Here is an 18,413-nt window from a genome sequence, read left to right as displayed (position 1 = left end):
GTCAGATTTTTGGCGCGAGGCGTAAATGTGATGTTTTTTGTTCCGATGTAGCCCACAAGATGGCAGAACCTACTATGCACAAGAAAACACTTGACGTGTAAATGTGCCTGTTTATGGTTCCGATTCAGACCACAAGATGGCAGACCCTCCAACGCGCACGGTCCCTATTTCATGGTTTTTGTTATGCTGACAACATTGTCACGAAATTATAGTATAACGCCAAAGTTCATGATACTGGAATCCCGTTATCGCGACCTTTTGGCGTTATTCCATTTTTCGGCTCGGTAACCGAATCCTATGAACTAGCACAGGCACTAGTTTTCACCGAAGTGTTTTTCCACCATTTCACAGTTTCGTTTTTTTCAGAAAAATTAAATACGTCATAGACAATGTCACTTATGAGTGAGGACAATGTCATATATATAAAATGCCAGGGGGCTTACCGCGAAAACCCAAATTCGCAAATTGCGGGGATCTTTCTCTTTTACTCTTACTAAGACGTAATTAGAGTGACAGAGAAAAATGCCCGCAATTGACGAACTTCGATTTTCCCGGTAGGAGCCCAGATTCCCGATTAAATTCATATGGAAAAATACAGCAGTTAAAACAAATGTTTTTTCGGCTTTATTCGTTTTTTTCGGAAGTATTGTAATTGTAACTGAAATTTGCATTGTTTTTTTAGAAACTTGAAAAAAAAAACGCTAAATAATACACTATCACATAATTTGGGTTCAGAGTGAAAAGAAAAACAAATAAAATGTAATAAAATTTTATTATATTTCAATATACTTAATTAATTAAAAATAATGTAAATTTGTCACAATGATTAACAGAGCCAGGCAAACGAAGACTTGCAGCGAATTCTCAATACTATATGCGGTCTTTAGACATGAGACATGACTTAACTAAATACCGGCCAAGCACATGTCGGGCCATGCTCAGTGTAGGGTTCCGTAGTTACCCTTCCTTCACAATAGGCTAAACGGGATCTTTTAGCAAAGAACATTTAAAATAGAGGTAGATTGTCCGTGTAAACTTTGTAGCCAAAGGTATGGCGCCATCGCTCGAAAAGATGCCGACATACCTTTGGCCTATGTTCTAGTAGATGGCACCACTTTCATCAAAGTCAAATGGCGTTCTAAAAGTTTTAGTCATGTGTCGAAAGATGGCAGTAAATTTACTGTGGCTACAAAGTTTACTTTCGCAATCCACCTCTATTTCAAATTCTGTTTGCTATTAGTATAGGGACCGTGCGCGTTGGAGGGTCTCGCATCTTATGGCCTGAATCGGAACCATAAACATGCACATTTACACGTCACGTGTTTTCTTGTGCATAGTAGGTTCTGCCATCTTGTGGACTACATCGGAACAAAAAACATCACATTTACGCCTCGCGCCAAAAATCTGACGGCTCCTGTGCTGCCTCCTCCAGTTCATGCACGCTCCCTATAGTAGATTGCCAAGGATGAAATGGTGTCTTTCACGAGAGTTGAACACAACTTTTCATATCGAATGCGAGGAAACCAAATAAGACAAAGCAAATTTGCACAATTCAACGCCGCCTGCGTTAACATTTTCAGCTATCGCATATTAATATAGCTGCGCGCTTAACAAGGTGCCACTGTCGCCTTCACATTTCACGCTCGCTTCCTTGCGCGTCGGAAGGTTCCGCATAATAGTGGGTTAAATAAAAAAACGTAAGATTGGCAGTTTATGCACGTTGGGTATGGTGGTTGGCAGCGGTCAGTTGAGCCGGGGACGCGCACGCGCTCGGCGCTGTCGCCGGGCGGCGGGGCTCGGCTCTCGTATGGTGGCAGCGGTCAGTTGAGCCGGCGCCGGGGGCGGGGCCGGTGGTAGCTGGGGCGGGGGACGCGCACGAGCTCGGCGCTGTCGCCGGGCGGCGGGGCTCGGCTCTCGTATGGTGGCAGCGGTCAGTTGAGCCGGCGCCGGGGGCGGGGCCGGTGGTAGCTGGGGCGGGGGACGCGCACGAGCTCGGCGCTGTCGCCGGGCGGCGGGGCTCGGCTCTCGTATGGTGGCAGCGGTCAGTTGAGCCGGCGCCGGGGGCGGGGCCGGTGGTAGCTGGGGCGGGGGACGCGCACGAGCTCGGCGCTGTCGCCGGGCGGCGGGGCTCGGCTCTCGTATGGTGGCAGCGGTCAGTTGAGCCGGCGCCGGGGGCGGGGCCGGTGGTAGCTGGGGCGGGGGACGCGCACGAGCTCGGCGCTGTCGCCGGGCGGCGGGGCTCGGCTCTCGTATGGTGGCAGCGGTCAGTTGAGCCGGCGCCGGGGGCGGGGCCGGTGGTAGCTGGGGCGGGGGACGCGCACGCTCTCGGCGCTGTCGCCGGGCGGCGGGGCTCGGCTCTCGTATGGTGGCAGCGGTCAGTTGAGCCGGCGCCGGGGGCGGGGCCGGTGGTAGCTGGGGCGGGGGACGCGCACGAGCTCGGCGCTGTCGCCGGGCGGCGGGGCTCGGCTCTCGTATGGTGGCAGCGGTCAGTTGAGCCGGCGCCGGGGGCGGGGCCGGTGGTAGCTGGGGCGGGGGACGCGCACGAGCTCGGCGCTGTCGCCGGGCGGCGGGGCTCGGCTCTCGTATGGTGGCAGCGGTCAGTTGAGCCGGCGCCGGGGGCGGGGCCGGTGGTAGCTGGGGCGGGGGACGCGCACGCTCTCGGCGCTGTCGCCGGGCGGCGGGGCTCGGCTCTCGTATGGTGGCAGCGGTCAGTTGAGCCGGCGCCGGGGGCGGGGCCGGTGGTAGCTGGGGCGGGGGACGCGCACGAGCTCGGCGCTGTCGCCGGGCGGCGGGGCTCGGCTCTCGTATGGTGGCAGCGGTCAGTTGAGCCGGCGCCGGGGGCGGGGCCGGTGGTAGCTGGGGCGGGGGACGCGCACGCTCTCGGCGCTGTCGCCGGGCGGCGGGGCTCGGCTCTCGTATGGTGGCAGCGGTCAGTTGAGCCGGCGCCGGGGGCGGGGCCGGTGGTAGCTGGGGCGGGGGACGCGCACGAGCTCGGCGCTGTCGCCGGGCGGCGGGGCTCGGCTCTCGTATGGTGGCAGCGGTCAGTTGAGCCGGCGCCGGGGGCGGGGCCGGTGGTAGCTGGGGCGGGGGACGCGCACGCGCTCGGCGCTGTCGCCGGGCGGCGGGGACTCGGACAGCGGCTCGGCTCGAGGAGTGAACAGCTTGCGGCGGCTGCGGGTCACGCTGCAATAACAATACGTCACTGAGTACTTGCTCTTCGCGGTGTTCTGCCGGACTTGCCGGCGCCATCTGGGATCCGGATCCCACATCGCCCGTGCGAATCGGCAAACTATCCCATGGAGGTGTATCGTACCTCCCGTTTGTGTGTAGTATCAAAGAGAATTAGAAATAGAGGTGAATAGTCAAAGAAAACTTTGTAGCCACAGTAAATTTACTGCCATCTTTCGACACAAACATTTAGAACGCCATTTGACTTTCATCCTAAATATATAAATTTTAATCATCTTCTAAAAGTTTTAATCATATGTCGAAAGATGGCACTAAATTTACTGTGGCTACAAAGCTTTCTTTGATAATTTATTATCTATTTGAAGTTCTCCTTAGAAGTATGAAGACTCTGCGAAAAAAAAATTACCTTCCATCCCGATCCAAATTTAGACAACAATAGCTCTTTAATTTACACGAGTCGGGATTCCTTTGAATTATAAAGGCGATTATCTAATCCTAAAAAATGCTAAAAGTACAGAATATAATTATAACAACTAACCTTTTAGACGGACAGCTCTGAACTCCCATCAACGGCGGCTGATTCTCGCTCTCACTTTGCTCCGGCGAAGGAATATCTGTCACCACCTTCACCGCCACGGGCACCCCCATAGTTACATCCGAAAACTCCTTCTGTAAATTCACTATATCCTTTAACTTAACTTCATCTTCAACAGGTTCATCGATTTTATTCTTTCTTCTCAATCGTAGAGATTTCTTAGCAGTCCTTGGAGCGCATTTTTCTACGTGTTCAATTATTTCATTGTCTGTTTTACTTGTATCTTGAATTTTGTGGCGGAGGTTGTATTTAATCTTAGTTTCAGGCTCTTCGGGTTTTTCTTGTTTAATTCCATGATTATTATTGTCGTTAACATCTTTAGTTGTTTCCTTATTTTCTTGGTTAATTTCAGGGTCATTGTCGTTATTAACAACATCTTTAACTTTTGCGTTGTTATTATCATTATTTTCAAAGATTTCTTCGATTTTATTCGTAGTATCTAAAGATTTTTCGGAAATTAGAATATCAAATTCAGTTGCTCTTGGCATTGTTATATCTTTGTAAATATTCTCGAAAGCGTCAATTGTGTTGTTATCCGCTGCTACTGTTTGACTTGAAATGGTATTATCATTTAGTGAAGTGATCTCATGTGGTTGTTCTTCAGATTTTATTTCCTTTGTGGTATCATTATTGACGCTTTCATCATTTTCTACGATATATTCTTTTTGTTTAACTTTGGTTAAAATATCATCCTTTACATCCATGGCGGCAGTATTTTCAGTAGATTTAATTTCATCTGCAGTCAAGTGGGCATCTAAATTCTCTTCCTTTGTGTTCTTATCTTCTTTATTAGCCGGAGGATCATGAATTATACTTTCATTGCCAAGTTCTTTTTCAACAGTTTCTGTAATCATTTCTGATTCAATTTCATTTCGAACATCTTCCTTAATTGCTTGTGAAACGTTTTCTTTGTTTTCCATGCAAACTTTTTTAACTGACTTTCGTGCCTCATGCACGCTGACCTTCTTGGATATTTTATTTTCATGTAAATGTTCCATAATTTCTGCTACATTTTGAACAGCTTCTACATTTGAATATTTTTCTTTATTATCCAGGGAAACTGTTTCAATACATTTTCGTGCCTCCTCCGCGCTCTTCAGTACGTCTTTAATTAAGCGCGGCGAATCGGCATCTTCAAATGGATCTATAGAATCATGCATTTTCTTTAATATCTTATTTTTATATAAAGGAGGCACTTCAGTGGTCACTGTGATACTCTCGCGCATAATTTTGTTGATAGTAGTCGGTTTATAGTTATCTGGAATTTCATCCTGGACTATGGATGGAGACCTTAAAACATCCTGTTTTTTTATTAAATCTGGATTGGATATTTGATTTGGGATCGGTTGTTCGTCGTCAAAATAAGGCTTCCTAACCTTTTTTCCTGGACTCATGCTTATAGATTTCTTGGCAGTCCCGTCATCATAATATTTGAATGCAGTTTTATTGTTAATTTCCATTTCTAATAGTTCAAATTGCGTAAGGGAGCTGTCAGTAGAAACTGTGCTTATTGCAAACTTTTTAATTTTATCGATCTGCGTTTCAATAGTTTTACTTGGTTTTACTACATTACCAATGATACTAAAATCTTTCAGATCATCGTCATCTCGCAAAGAAACACTTATATCTGCTATGTGTCCCGAGTCTTGAACTGAATCTTGTTTCTCATTTAAACTTACACTAGAATAACTAACAAAATAAGTATCTCTAGCACTGGGTTTTTCAACTTTTGAATTATCTTTTGTCTCTTCAGCCTTTTTGACTGTAGCCGGGCAATCCATGGATTGATTATATGTATCATTAGACGCGTCATATGTTTCATCAGCTTCAGTTATGGTAGTATCCTTCTTACTAATCTCGTACGTAGCGTCTGCCATACTTTCGTCTTTGAGCCGGTCGTGTCTGTCTAAGTTATCGAAGGTAGTGTTTCTGGTGTTAAAGAGTGAGCTTCGACGCATGAGTCTTGAGCGGTTGATATCTTCTTTCTTGAAAGTAGGTTCGAGGCTATCGTTGCAAAGATCGTCCTCTTGGTCGCTGTCGTCTTCACTGTCTGTCAGCTGTATCGCGTCGTCTTGGCTATCTGAAGCTTTCTCTGTAATAAGCAAAGACACACTAACGATTAAACTGCGTATCTTAACGCCTCAACTCCCAGCGTTTCGAAATATGAAAAACCTGTCGGAGATTTTAATTTTTATTTTATATGTATATGCGTGTGCGATATTGATGGTGCGCTGGCAGTTGAAACGTTGAATAATGCGGCATCATGCATGTAACTTAATTAATTCATAAACGATTTTTTTACACAACAAATCCCTAACATGTTTCAAATTTTAGTTGATGAATGTTTGTGTAACTTCTGTATGATGGGATAACAAGTACAAACCGTCTCTCTCTTCGATGCAGGCCCTCAGATGCAGCAGCTCTTCCTTCATCCGCGCCCGCGCTAGGCGCTCTGCGTTTAATTCTTCCTGTAAAATCACAGATTAATAAATATGCCATCTTGAGTCAGACCGAGCTAACTTAGTACAGACAGCAGCAACAGAGTGTAACAGTGTCACCGCAGATGTCAAATTCCTAAAATGATATGATTTGATTAGCATTTCCAAACTTTCTTCTGTCAAAGTCAGTGCAAACTGTAGAGTTCGCTTAGACAGGAATTTAATATAGGAACTGTGTATGAACTTCGGTTGCGAATGGTTTGGTTGGTTGGGGGTGCAGCGTATATGTTTTAGATTTAAGCCACCAGGTGGCAGGTCTTCCAACGCGCGAGCTGTCTATGCGAGCGTGAAGCCGAGCTAAAAGTTAAATAAAAACTTGTTAAGTAAAAAATGTTTACCTCCAATAATGCTATTTGCTTCATAAGTTGCATGACCTGAAAACAAATAACCTAGATGTTATTTAAGAATATTGTTAAGAGCAAAGTGGTTTCAAGAATATAAAAACACATTCTAGTAGTAAGTAGTAATAATATTGAGGTAGTTATTATTTCTGGCTGAAAATAAAATATTTCATAATCGATAGCATTAAAGCCATTAAAAAAACGAATATAATAATATTAAATATAAATATTATAGGACATTATTACACAAAATTGACTAAGTCCCACAGTAAGCTCCATAAGGCTTGTATTGAGGGTACTTAGACAACGATATATATATAATATATAAATATTTATAAATACTTAAATACATAGAAACACCCATGACTCAGAAACAAATATCCATGCTCATCACACGAATAAATGCCCTTACCAGGATTTGAACCCGGGACCATCAGCTTCGTGGGAAGGGTCACTACCCACTAGGCCAAACCGGTCGTCAAAAATTCGTAATAAATTAAAACAACTGTACCTTATTTTGTAAAGCTCGCGACGGGGTCCCTTCTTCTGCGACGACATTCTTGGGCAGCCTGGCTTCGTATTCCTCTCGAAGCTCAGCCATCTGCCAATATACAAATATCTACAGTTCCAGATTGAGACATGATGACTTATGCTTTAGAAAAATGTCAATAATACAAATGTTGTTGTTTATATCCGTATACGTCGCTTAAGTTACACTCTCTCTCTTTATAACTGAAAGTTATAGGATTACCCCAACAAAAGCAAAGCGAATCATGATTTATTACGCATTCTTTTTATTTATTATGCAAATAAAAATGTTAATTTATCTGAAAATAGATGTTACTTTCTATCCGTACATATATCTACGCATTGGCACTAAAAAATAAGCAGTATTAAAAAAACAAGCAATGAATTAGTGACTACTGTTGGTAGGAATTCGAGTCAATGAGTCTGAATTTAAAGAATTCGACTCGTTCTTACGAGACTCGGCGCTTAAATAACATCTGAGTCTTTTAACTCCCGAGGCCAGTCCTTTATTGAGTCATTTTTAAACACAACTCAAAAGGATTAAAGTCTCCGAATAAAGACTATGTCAACAATTTTATAGGTTTTAACTAAATTAGAGTAAATTAATCCAAAGGACTCAGGTCTCTACAAAAGACTCGGGCCTCTAGCAACTTGAAAAAAACTCGAGTTCAGACTTAATGTAAGAGTCTGAAAAACTGAGTCGAGGATTTAAATCAGAGAATTCAAACAACTCGCTTAACCGACACAATTTTTTATTATTTTATTATTATTTTATTATAGCCTTTTGTCATGACACCCAAATGCTGTTTATTTGTTTATTCGTTGATGTGTTGTTAAATGTATTGGGTGCCTGCTTGCCAGTCGGCATAGGCCTCCTCCAGCCTTCTCCATTCGTTCCTGTTAGTGACTTTCAATCGAAATTTTTTCATGGAATGAGCTAAAAGTCCTGTTAAAAAAATGATTGTGCTTTGTATGCACTAAGCAGTTGCGTGTGTTTGAATTGTATGTTCTTAACAATCTGTATTCTATAATAAGATATTAGCTTATCCCTCACCTCAGCCTCATGCCGCTCCTCGAGACTCCGGAGCTGCGACTTGTAGTACTGCTGAGTGATATCACGGGCTTCATCTACTAGTTCTTTAACTGTGACTGCGTTCTCTTGTTGTTGCTCGGCCATATCTTGCATTAACTTTCGGTTAAGTGACTCAGCTCTGGAAAAAAACAATTTTGAGGGTGTAATATAGCAATTAGTCACTTTTACCCCCCTTATTCATAAACGGCTACTAAAGTTGAAAAGCCGCTAATAATCGTTTGTCCCTTTCCATCATACCCATACGTCGGAAAGGGACAAACGATTATTAGCGGCTTGTCAACTTTAGTAGACGTTTATGAATAAGGAGGTAATAGTCCGCCTCCCTAAGTAGCAACCCTTTGCGACATAACGTCTTACAATATTCGAAGGGTTACTGTTTCAAACACCAGTTGGCGCCAGTGTAGATGGTGGTCCAGAAAAACAGCTCTTAAAATTCTGCTATGCTTGAAAAAAAAAGTTCTAATATATAAAAAGTATTATAACGTCTTACTTTGCCGTTTTTTAAACCTGTTTGAACTTGCATATATTTTAGTTGGTACTTTTTTTAAACCACTAACATTTATCGAAGTAAGTATATCTAATGTTTACTATGAATAATCAAGTATGTAAATAGAAAAAATGTTTACCACAAACATGAATAAGGAGTGAAAATTCGCGATAAATAACTCCCAAAAATACCATGCATTTGACATTTTTAAAGACCTCCGTTTAGACTAGGCGAAATTAAACGCGTTAGTCCTCAGGGCTTTACCCGTGATTTATTCTGCATAGAAAATGTTTTAAAAGCTACAAAAATACTCTTGGGCGTCGGAACTGAAATATTTTTCATGATAGAACTGTTTGTTGCTATACGTTACCTATATCACCTATATGTATCTACATTAGTATATTAGGGGAAAATTAATGATTTCGGAAATAACAATAGAACTTACTGCACTAGTTCATAATGTAGCCTCTCGTTTTCAGCTCTGAGTCTGGTGACCTCCGCGCTGCTCGATATCGTGGTGTCTTGTATCGTAGAACTACTGTTCTCTAATGTAGATATTGATTCCGCTATCGTGTTGTTCACCTCTGAAATATTGTTTTAGCTATTACCATAATGAAAAATCATACATTTTACAGTGTCCGGACAATACTTTGATGAATATCAGTTATTTCTCGTTAAGAATTTTCATTCAAACATCTGAAAATTGAGTCCAGAAAACTGGTTATGTTACGTACATGGCAACTGCGTTTTCACTACCAATAATAACAGTTCAAAGCAATCAAACTGTGTTTTAATATACAGTATACAGGGTGTTTATTTAGTCACCTGCAATAACTTACGGGGTGAATATATAGGTCATACTGAGCCACTTTTAATATGGGACCAACCCCTACAGCGCGAAAAAAATTGGCTTGTTAATACATTTTAGCTGACCTTAACATTTTCTATAGGAGACAAAAAAAATTTTTCGCTATTTTAGGGCTGGACGCTTAGCAAAAGTTGCTCAGTATATTCAGCCCGTAAATGATTACAGGTAATAAAATAAATAAATAAATATTATAGGACATTATTACACAAATTGACCAAGTCCCACATTAAGCTCAATAAGGCTCGTGTTGAGGGTACTTTAGACAACGATATATATAATATATAAATATGTATAAATATTTAAATACATAGAAAACATCCATGACTCAGGAACAAATATCCATGCTCATCACACGAATAAATGCCCTTACCAGGATTTGAACCCGGGACCATCAGCTTCGTAGGCAGGGTAAACAGAATTATAATTTACGTATGTCCCTGGCGACGGCGGCCAGCTGCAGCACGTGGCGCGTCTCGTGCGCGTACTCCGGCGCCGGGTGCAGCGTCACCACCATGCTCACCGCCTCGCCGCGCGCGCCCGACAGCCCCGCGCCCAGCAGCCGGGTCAGCTTCGATTCCCTGAAAACGATTTATTCAATAACTGAAATCCTTCAACACAAAAAATACCACCCACACAAATTGGCGGGTCCACACAGAGCGTGCATACGCGCGAGGCAATTTCCTAGCGCACTAAACGGCCAGTGTAGACGTGCTTCGGCCGAGGCAGAGCGCACGTTTTACTAGGGCGCGCGCGACCTTGGCCGAGCCGCTCGGTGTCGGTTTTCCGGCACGCTCAAAGGCTCAGTCGTTTGCCGGTCGGGACGTGTTTGTTTGATGCGCACGGTTATTTTGTTACGGACGTCAAATTGGAAAAATATGAATAAAGACCAATGTTACAAATTAATATCCTTTTACGTAGCAAATACATGATATGGGATGCTAGAGATCCCAACTATACGAATAGGGGAATTAAAGAGGATGGATGTTTAATTTGATTGTAAATTTAGTAAATAAACGGACACTAAGTGTACAGTCTTCCATCGCTAAATATCGCTGCGTGGGAAGCACCAACCCCCTGAAACGATAACTTTCCTCAAATTGTCCCTTGCCATTTAAGTTTTACGTAAAAAAAAAGGAGTGATTCGAATCACTCCTTTTTTTAAATGCATATAAAATTCGTCTTAATTCCATTTCCTATCCTCAAAAGAGCCGATTTCCGTATCGTGATTGTTATTTATAAATTAGTTGCATCCACAATCTCCTACAAATTTTTCGTTTTTTTCTTTTGGATTGCTTTGAAAAGCAACATAAAACATTCACAAGCCACGGTAATGAATATGTGCAGCACCATTTTGAACAGATGACTGAGGGACGCCATGTTGCCGAGAAATTGGCTCGGCTGAGGCAAAAGTTACACGAGCACGCGGCCGCGCGAAAAATTTTCCTCGCGAGGCTGCTCGTTCTGTGTGAACCCGCTTATGCAGTAACAGTAGTTTCTGTTTGACCCAATGGTTAACTGGTAGAGAATGCCTTAAGGCATTAAGTCCGCCAGTACAATTTAAATAAAAAAACGCGCACACCGCTTCGGCAGAGGCACGTCTACACTGGCCGTATTGTGCGCGAGGAAATTGCCTCGCGCGTATTGCTCGCTCTGTGTGGACCCGGCTAATAAATAGCCGTTTGCCTCGGCCGAGGCACGTCTGCACTGGCCGTTTTGTGCGTGAGGAAATTGCCTCGGCCAATGCGGCGCGCGCGTTTTCTTCGGCCGAGGCACGTCAACACTGACCGTTTTGTGCGCGAGGACAAATGCCTCTGCCTATTCACTTCTAGTGAAATTTTGTAAGCAGGTTAGAACTTGCAGTAGCCGCAGCAGGTAGAATATTGATATGAAATAATTTTGTCGATTTTAGTATTTTCAAATGCAATAGCCGGGCCCACACTGAAATTTCCTCACGCACAATACGGCCGAGGCACGTCTACACTGGCCGTATTGTGCGTGAGGAAATTGCCTCGCGCGTATGCTCGCTCTGTGTGGACCCGGCTAATAACGAACTATGATTTACCTGTAAGGAACCAAGTCCTGCTTGCTCGTCTGTTTTCTTCGCAGCGTGTGTAAACATCTTTCCAACACGTGTAAGGAAGAGTTGATGGCACGGGACTCTTGCATGCGAGCGCCGGTGTTGTTAGTGCGTCGCGCTCGCTCGCTGCCGGCCAGGTCGCACAGGCGCACGTGGGATGCTCGGACGCCGGATTCTGGAGACGAAAAATACTATTAACACTAAGATTCAAAACTATATGTATTATGCAAGTAAGCCTTGAAGACTGAAAATGCTTTCGAATAGAGTGTATTACTGCAATGTTCTGCCGCCAGAGTGCAGCATTTGAATAGAATTATGATTTATTGCCCCTCACATAATCGTACATATAGAAGAACAAAAAAAGGAAAAAAAACAAGGTTTCCTAAAACTGAACAGAAAAATAACAGGTAAGTAGTGTGACAAAAATAATTATCTCAGCATTTGTTGTGTGTGATACAGACACATTGTAAACCATAGATAGAGTACCAAACCAAACAAACTTATACCAAAGAGAATTGATTGAATAGAGAGGTAAAAATCTAAGAAAAAATCGTGCCCCTTAGTTTGACATCCAAAACAGATGGCGCTGTATTTCGCCATATGTTTTGCGGTCACTGAATTATCAAACTTCAACTTTTGACAATCAGAGTTTCCGCAAAATGTATGGAGCTGTACAGCGCCATCTCGTTTCCCTGTTAAATTCGAAGCACGAAATTGTCTTAGATTTTACTCATCTTGCTCAATCAAATTTATTTATCTTTGCTTATACAAACTAGGCCTTTAACGGATTTTTGACAAGTATTCACAGATAATTTCAATCCAGGAAGTTAAGGGATTAGTAATAACATAACCCCTTATTCATAAACGTCTACTAAAGTTGACAAGCCGCTAATAATCGATTGTCCCTTTTCCTCATACCAATACGTCGGAAAGGGACAAACGATTATTAGCGGCTTGTCAACTTTAGTAGACGTTTATGAATAAGGGGGATAGTAAGGTCTGACCGAGATCTCGGTCTCCGCATTCTCGGCCAAAAATCGAGCCGAGATCTCGGTATCGGCAAGAATCTCGGCCCATTTTGGCCGAGAGCCGAGAAATACTATTTAATAGCGCTACGAATAAATTATGATAACTTTTTCTGATAAATCGTCAAAAACATTTTTAGTGCAAAATTCGTAATTTTTTTCCTGTTTTATAAATTCTCGGTCTCGGCCTCAGCCGAGAATCCCATTGAATCTCGGTCTCGACCGAGACAAAAAAAAGCGGTTATCGGTCGGACCTTAGGGGCTAGTCATTATCTGTCTCAGTGAGTTGAATATGCAGTGGCTACGAGAACTCTGTGCGTGGCCGCCCGTGGCGTGCACTTGCAGGTTATGTTTCCCAGCGACCATCACGCCGCAGGTATATAGATACGTTGTATGTATATATGTTATGTACTACACTCACCCGTCTCAGTGAGCATGGTTATGGTGAATATGCAGTGGCTACGAGAACTCTGTGCATGGCCGCCCGTGGCGTGCACTTGCAGGTTGTTTCCCAGCGACCATCACGCCGCAGGTATATAGATACGTTGTATGTATGTATGTTATGTACTACACTCACCCGTCTCAGTGAGCATGGTTATGGTGAATATGCAGTGGCTACGAGAACTCTGTGCGTGGACGCCTGTAGCATGTACTTGTAGGTTGTGTTTCCCAGCGACCATCACGTCGTAGGCTTCTTCGCCTGTGCGGACGAAGGCTTGGGTTGCTCCCTGTATAGAAAAAAAATCCATATATTCGCTGCCGTCGGGTACATCTCGGTAGCTCAGTTGGCGGAGCGATTCAGAGTCGCGAGTACAAGTATCGCCTGAGACAGTGAATTTTTCCACTTCTTTTTGTTTCTAAGCACAATTGATACAGCCATAAAATGCAGACATTTTCTGGATCTTAATATTAACACCAAAAGACGAAAAGTCGGGTATATTTTTTAAGAAGTTAGAGCATTTATTTGACAGGGTTTTTTGTGATTTCATATTTCTATTGGTAAAAAATTAGACATTTTTATAAGTCATATCGTAACATGAATTAGATTTAACTTAAGAGGAAAGGGGACGGCCGCTTGTCCATACAAACGTAGTCCCCATTTTCCTCTCTGGATATTGACATTATGGAAAGTATTTTTACATAATTTGATGTTATTAACCTCTATAAGGCGCATACCTATGCGCCTTACAGAGCCATTTACAGATAAATTTCAAAAATATTGTTTCGCGTGTTGAGAAAGGAATTTTTTAAGTGATTCATTATAATTATGACGACAGTTATGCTATGGTTATTAAGACACAATAATAGTACGTTTAATATTCTTTCAAACGACACATCACAGGAACCGATCGGTCCCATAGGACTCAAGATCTGAATAAATACATATGATATTCGGCCGCCATCTTTCCCCCCATTTTTTCTACCAGAATACGATTTAACCGGTTTAAGTTTATGGAGGGGATAAACTTAAACCGGTTAAATCGTATTCTGGAGACACCGAGGAACATATCCATACCAGTTTTAGGTGTTTAGAAGAGATGTAGACGACTTTTCTCAAAAAAGGCCGGTTTCCTCCAGACTAACTAATATTCCTGCACTAGCCTATAAGAACAGGCACTCTGTTTAAAGACTCACCTTTACATAAACATTTCCAGACGAATCTTCCCGGATACGCAGTTTAGACGACGCAGTACGATCGGTCGACACCAGCAAGTCGTATATGGCCTCGTTGTAGATCTCCACAAATGATACCTGAAAAAACACCAACTCATAAAATACTGATTTAAACTTTTGTTTTTAGGGTACCCAAAGGGTAAAACGGGACCCTATTACTAAGACTCCGCTGTCCGTCCGTCCGTCCGTTTGTCACCAGGCTGTATCTCATGAACCGTGATAGCTAGACTGTTGAAATTTTCACAGATGATGTATTTCTGTTGCCACTATAACAACAAATACTAAAAAGTAGGGAATCCTCGGTGGGAGAGTCCAACTCGCACTTGTCCGGTTTTTAAGAGAACGAGCAGACGAATCGCCTGATGGTAAGCGATTACCGCCCTTGGATACCTGCAACACCAGAGGGGTTGTAAGTGCGTTGCCGGCTTTTATGATGGGAATACGCTCTTGAATATCGTATCGGTCGGTAAACTTGAAATAGACACTTTGTACTCAATGAATAAATAAAAAATGGACATGTAATCAGTTAATAGGAAATCTATAGTATAACAAAATAATAATACTGTAATATGAATGATTGAAAACAAAATTTACCTACATAATACTTACTGACTTAATAATATAAATATGTTCCTATTTCATTATTTGACTACATAAATAAATAAATAAAATAAACTACATATGTTGTTTGTTTCAAATTTGACGTGTAAAATGTATAATTTAGTATTAAAAAATTGAAATTGGTCTGGAAAGGGGCAGGCGACCAATCATTCCATAGTTTAGTTGACCCTTATTCCATAGTTTATTTAGGACCCATCAACAACGGGGACAACGCAATCCTCGAAACGTCTAAAGTAAAATATGAAACTTAATTTTACGCGATAAGTCCCATTTTAGTAAATAGGCGGGTCCACACAGAGCGAACATACGCCGGTTTGTGCGCGAGGCAACTTCCTCGCACACAAACCGGCCAGTGTAGATGTGCCTTAGCCGAGGCGGCACGCTCAGGCGAGTAAAACGCGCGCACCGCCTCGGCCGAAGCACGTCTACACTGGTCGGTTTGTGCGCGAGGAAGTTGCCAGGCGCGTATGCTCGCTCGCTTAACACGCGCGGTTGCGATGCCTCGTGTAAGACCAAGTTTCGCGCATTATTATTTCACGAGGTTTCCGTAGATGCGTCGCATCAAAAACTCACCCAAACATAATGCTTAGTTCTTTTGCTGAGGTCAACAGTGCTTCTACTCATATCATTGACAAGTCTCGTACTCATGCGCCGGTATTTCTCGCGTAGTGGAGCTGACAGATGCCTTAGTTTACGAACCCACTGGAAACAAAGAGCAGTAAATTTATCAAGAATATTAGGGAGAATCAACTTTTTAGCGTCACTCGTTGCCATGGTTACGATTAGTTGTCCAGGGGACAAAAGTTCATTGAAATACTGATTTTATGGTACTTAAATGTATCAAACTTGCGTTTTTGTGGTCGTTATAACCAATGTCCATAATGGGCCCCCTGTTAATTAACATCCCTACTGCTACGTTATAAATTTCCAGACACACGTCGCATTGAGCTACAAAACGACGTTATAACGTGGCACGACGTTGAAACGTGTTGCGCCACGACGTCGCAACGTAACACGATAACTTAAACATCAATAGGCAGGTCCACACAGACATATGGCACGAGGCAATTTCCTCACGCACAAAACGGCGTCGGCGCCCCGCCTCGCGCGTATGTTCGCTCTTTGTGGACCCGCCTAATAACTTAAAAACCACTATAAGTTAATAAAATGTTTTGTTCCCTTCCCCTCAGAGCTGAAAACTTCATTTGTTTAAAGTACAAAACCTAAGCGAAACTACAACTTAAGCGAATAATTTGGGAATTAGACCTCAGTATGATGTTTACACTTATTTTTTCTGTTTAAATCATTGACCACTACCTGAGGTCAAACTTATCAAAACTTACACTAGAGTTGACACATAGTAACTACTGTATGAATATGAAAAAATTAAATTAGATAGTAGTACAGTCAGCGTCAAATACTTTGTAGCAACCAAAGTAGCCAAATAGTTCGGTACACCATATATTTAGTATGGTGTACCGAACTATTTGGCCACTTTGACTGCTACAAAGTATTTGACGCTGACTGTACACTATATAGAAGACCACATTGTTATACCTGATTAGAAATGAGTAGGTATGGAAAAGTATAAAACTTTACCTGTAGTTCATACTCCTGCTCTGCTAAACTAAGCTTGTTAGCTTGGCTCTCCCCTGGCCGATACAGCGGTATCTGTGCAGCCTCCACCACATTGAACACATACTCTAGCGACCGTGGGACCAGCCCTGGGGCTTTCACGGTACCCATGAGTGTGTACGTCTTCCCGGAACCTGATGCTCCATATGTGAGCAGGGTGAAACTGTGCCCGTCTACAAGCTTGCGGAGATTGCCTTTTACTACATGCTCGAAAATTTCCTGTTAAAACAATAATTAAGAAAATTATCATGTGTTGAGTATTAACATGAACATATTATTGAATTTACATTGGTACTCTTATGTTTTAAGCCTGAATAGACAGTCCAAACTGCTTAAAGAATGACAAAAAAAAGTGTGATCATCAGGCTTCGGAGTATTTTTAGCACGGAGTATTTTCAAAAAACCAAACTCAAGGTTTGTTAGCGAGCTATGGAGTGTAGTATTCTGAGCGTGAAGTTAACCGATCGCATTAAAAATACAATACTATGCTCCAAAACTGAAATAACTGATGTAGCTGAAACTGCCGCTAAGCTCAAATCGGACTGGGCAGGGCACGTCTGCCTTATGCCGGATAACCTGTGGGCCAAAACAGCCACCTGTTGGGTCCCACAGGTTGTAAGGCGTCACGGTAGACCTCGTCGGAGATGGCGGGACGAACTTGACGCCTTTGACAGAGACTGGTGGGAGATTTCCGAGGATAGGGACACGTGGAAGAATAAGAGGGAGGCCTTTGCCCAGCAGTGGGACAATATGGGCTCATAATAATAATAATAAAGACTAAAGTGAGCTGTGGAGCCATTGTTAACTTTAAAATTAAAGTCATACTCATACTTATCCTCGTTAATTTAATTCTTAAATAAATAATAACTATAAAAAATACACCACCATCTTCATTGACGAATAACAAATAATATGCAGGTACTACAATAAATCCATAGAACAATCAATATCTATAGAATATGTAGCTATAGGTATGAGTTTACATTTTTAAATGCATGTACAACTCTTACTTTTAATCATTTTAGAGGAATAATAAGAATAACTTGAAAAATAAAAAGCATTTTTTGATACTTACCTATTCAGACTTAACGGATTTGACGAATTTTCTTAGATTTATATAGATCGAAGTGCATTGTGTGAACTGCAACTTGTATTAAAAAATACTTCGAAGCCTGGTGATCATTAAAAAAAAAACAAAGAAAAATACTGACTTTTTGATTGGCATCCGGTCCAAATATATGAGAGAAACTGTACATTTTGCACACATTGTGCTGCGTGCGGCGGCCATGACCCGCGGTCGCCGTATCCACCGAGGTGACGAGGCACTGATCTGACCGGACCTCGTACAATCTGCTAGGCACATTGGACGGCTTCAGTCTCAAGTACACTTGCACCAATTCCGGACCCTCCTCCTCTACCGAATCATCCTCTTCAAACAACTCCAACAAATTCGTACCTTTCTGAGGACGAGGACGCATAAAAGGATTCAAAATTAAAGGAGGCTGAGGCTCAATAAACGACGGTATATCGCGCTCACGGTTACTCACATCACTAGAATATCTCTGATCAATTGTACTACGGTATTCCATTTTTATTACAAAGTAACATTGCGAGTAAAATGAACAAATTTGAGTTTGGCTTTTCGCTTCGATGTTCGTTTTCTTTAGTCAAATGTCAAATCAAACGGCTGAAATTTTGAACTTTACTGTCTCTATGTTGCCTACATTGTTTTTGACGTTTCGTTTAGAACGACTTTACACTACCAGACAAACACTACCAGAC

The 18,413-nt window shown here is 42.5% G+C and overlaps 2 protein-coding genes across 4 annotated transcripts; one reads left to right on the top strand and one right to left on the bottom strand.

Moving 5' to 3' along the window:
* The first annotated feature begins 1,726 nt into the window (after positions 1–1,726).
* Positions 1,727–2,938, top strand: LOC133523114 (uncharacterized). Its single transcript, XM_061858624.1, has 3 exons — positions 1,727–1,732; positions 1,818–2,883; positions 2,928–2,938. The coding sequence occupies exons 1-3, from the start codon at positions 1,727–1,729 to the stop codon at positions 2,936–2,938; spliced, it is 1,083 nt and encodes a 360-aa protein (XP_061714608.1).
* On the bottom strand, positions 2,917–18,409 carry LOC133522629 (kinesin-like protein KIF20B). Of its 3 annotated transcripts, XM_061858005.1 has the most exons (15): positions 18,179–18,409; positions 17,843–18,091; positions 16,596–16,850; positions 15,570–15,698; positions 14,337–14,453; positions 13,279–13,429; positions 11,662–11,851; positions 10,029–10,177; positions 9,177–9,315; positions 8,206–8,362; positions 7,135–7,224; positions 6,621–6,656; positions 6,168–6,252; positions 3,728–5,876; positions 2,917–3,183 (listed from the first exon to the last, which is right to left on the bottom strand). In XM_061858005.1, exons 1-15 carry the CDS (start codon positions 18,218–18,220, stop codon positions 3,042–3,044), a joined length of 4,080 nt encoding a protein of 1,359 aa, XP_061713989.1. In that variant the 5' UTR covers positions 18,221–18,409; the 3' UTR covers positions 2,917–3,041. The 3 variants fall into 3 exon arrangements, with proteins under 3 accessions (XP_061713989.1, XP_061713988.1, XP_061713990.1); XM_061858004.1 differs by having other exon boundaries at positions 17,843–18,409; XM_061858006.1 differs by lacking the exon at positions 17,843–18,091.
* Between the last annotated feature and the right edge of the window lie 4 nt (positions 18,410–18,413).

Source organism: Cydia pomonella, chromosome 11 (genome assembly GCF_033807575.1).
Source record: "Cydia pomonella isolate Wapato2018A chromosome 11, ilCydPomo1, whole genome shotgun sequence".
Lineage (NCBI taxonomy): Eukaryota > Metazoa > Arthropoda > Insecta > Lepidoptera > Tortricidae > Cydia > Cydia pomonella.
This window is presented reverse-complemented; position numbering and strand designations above follow the sequence as displayed.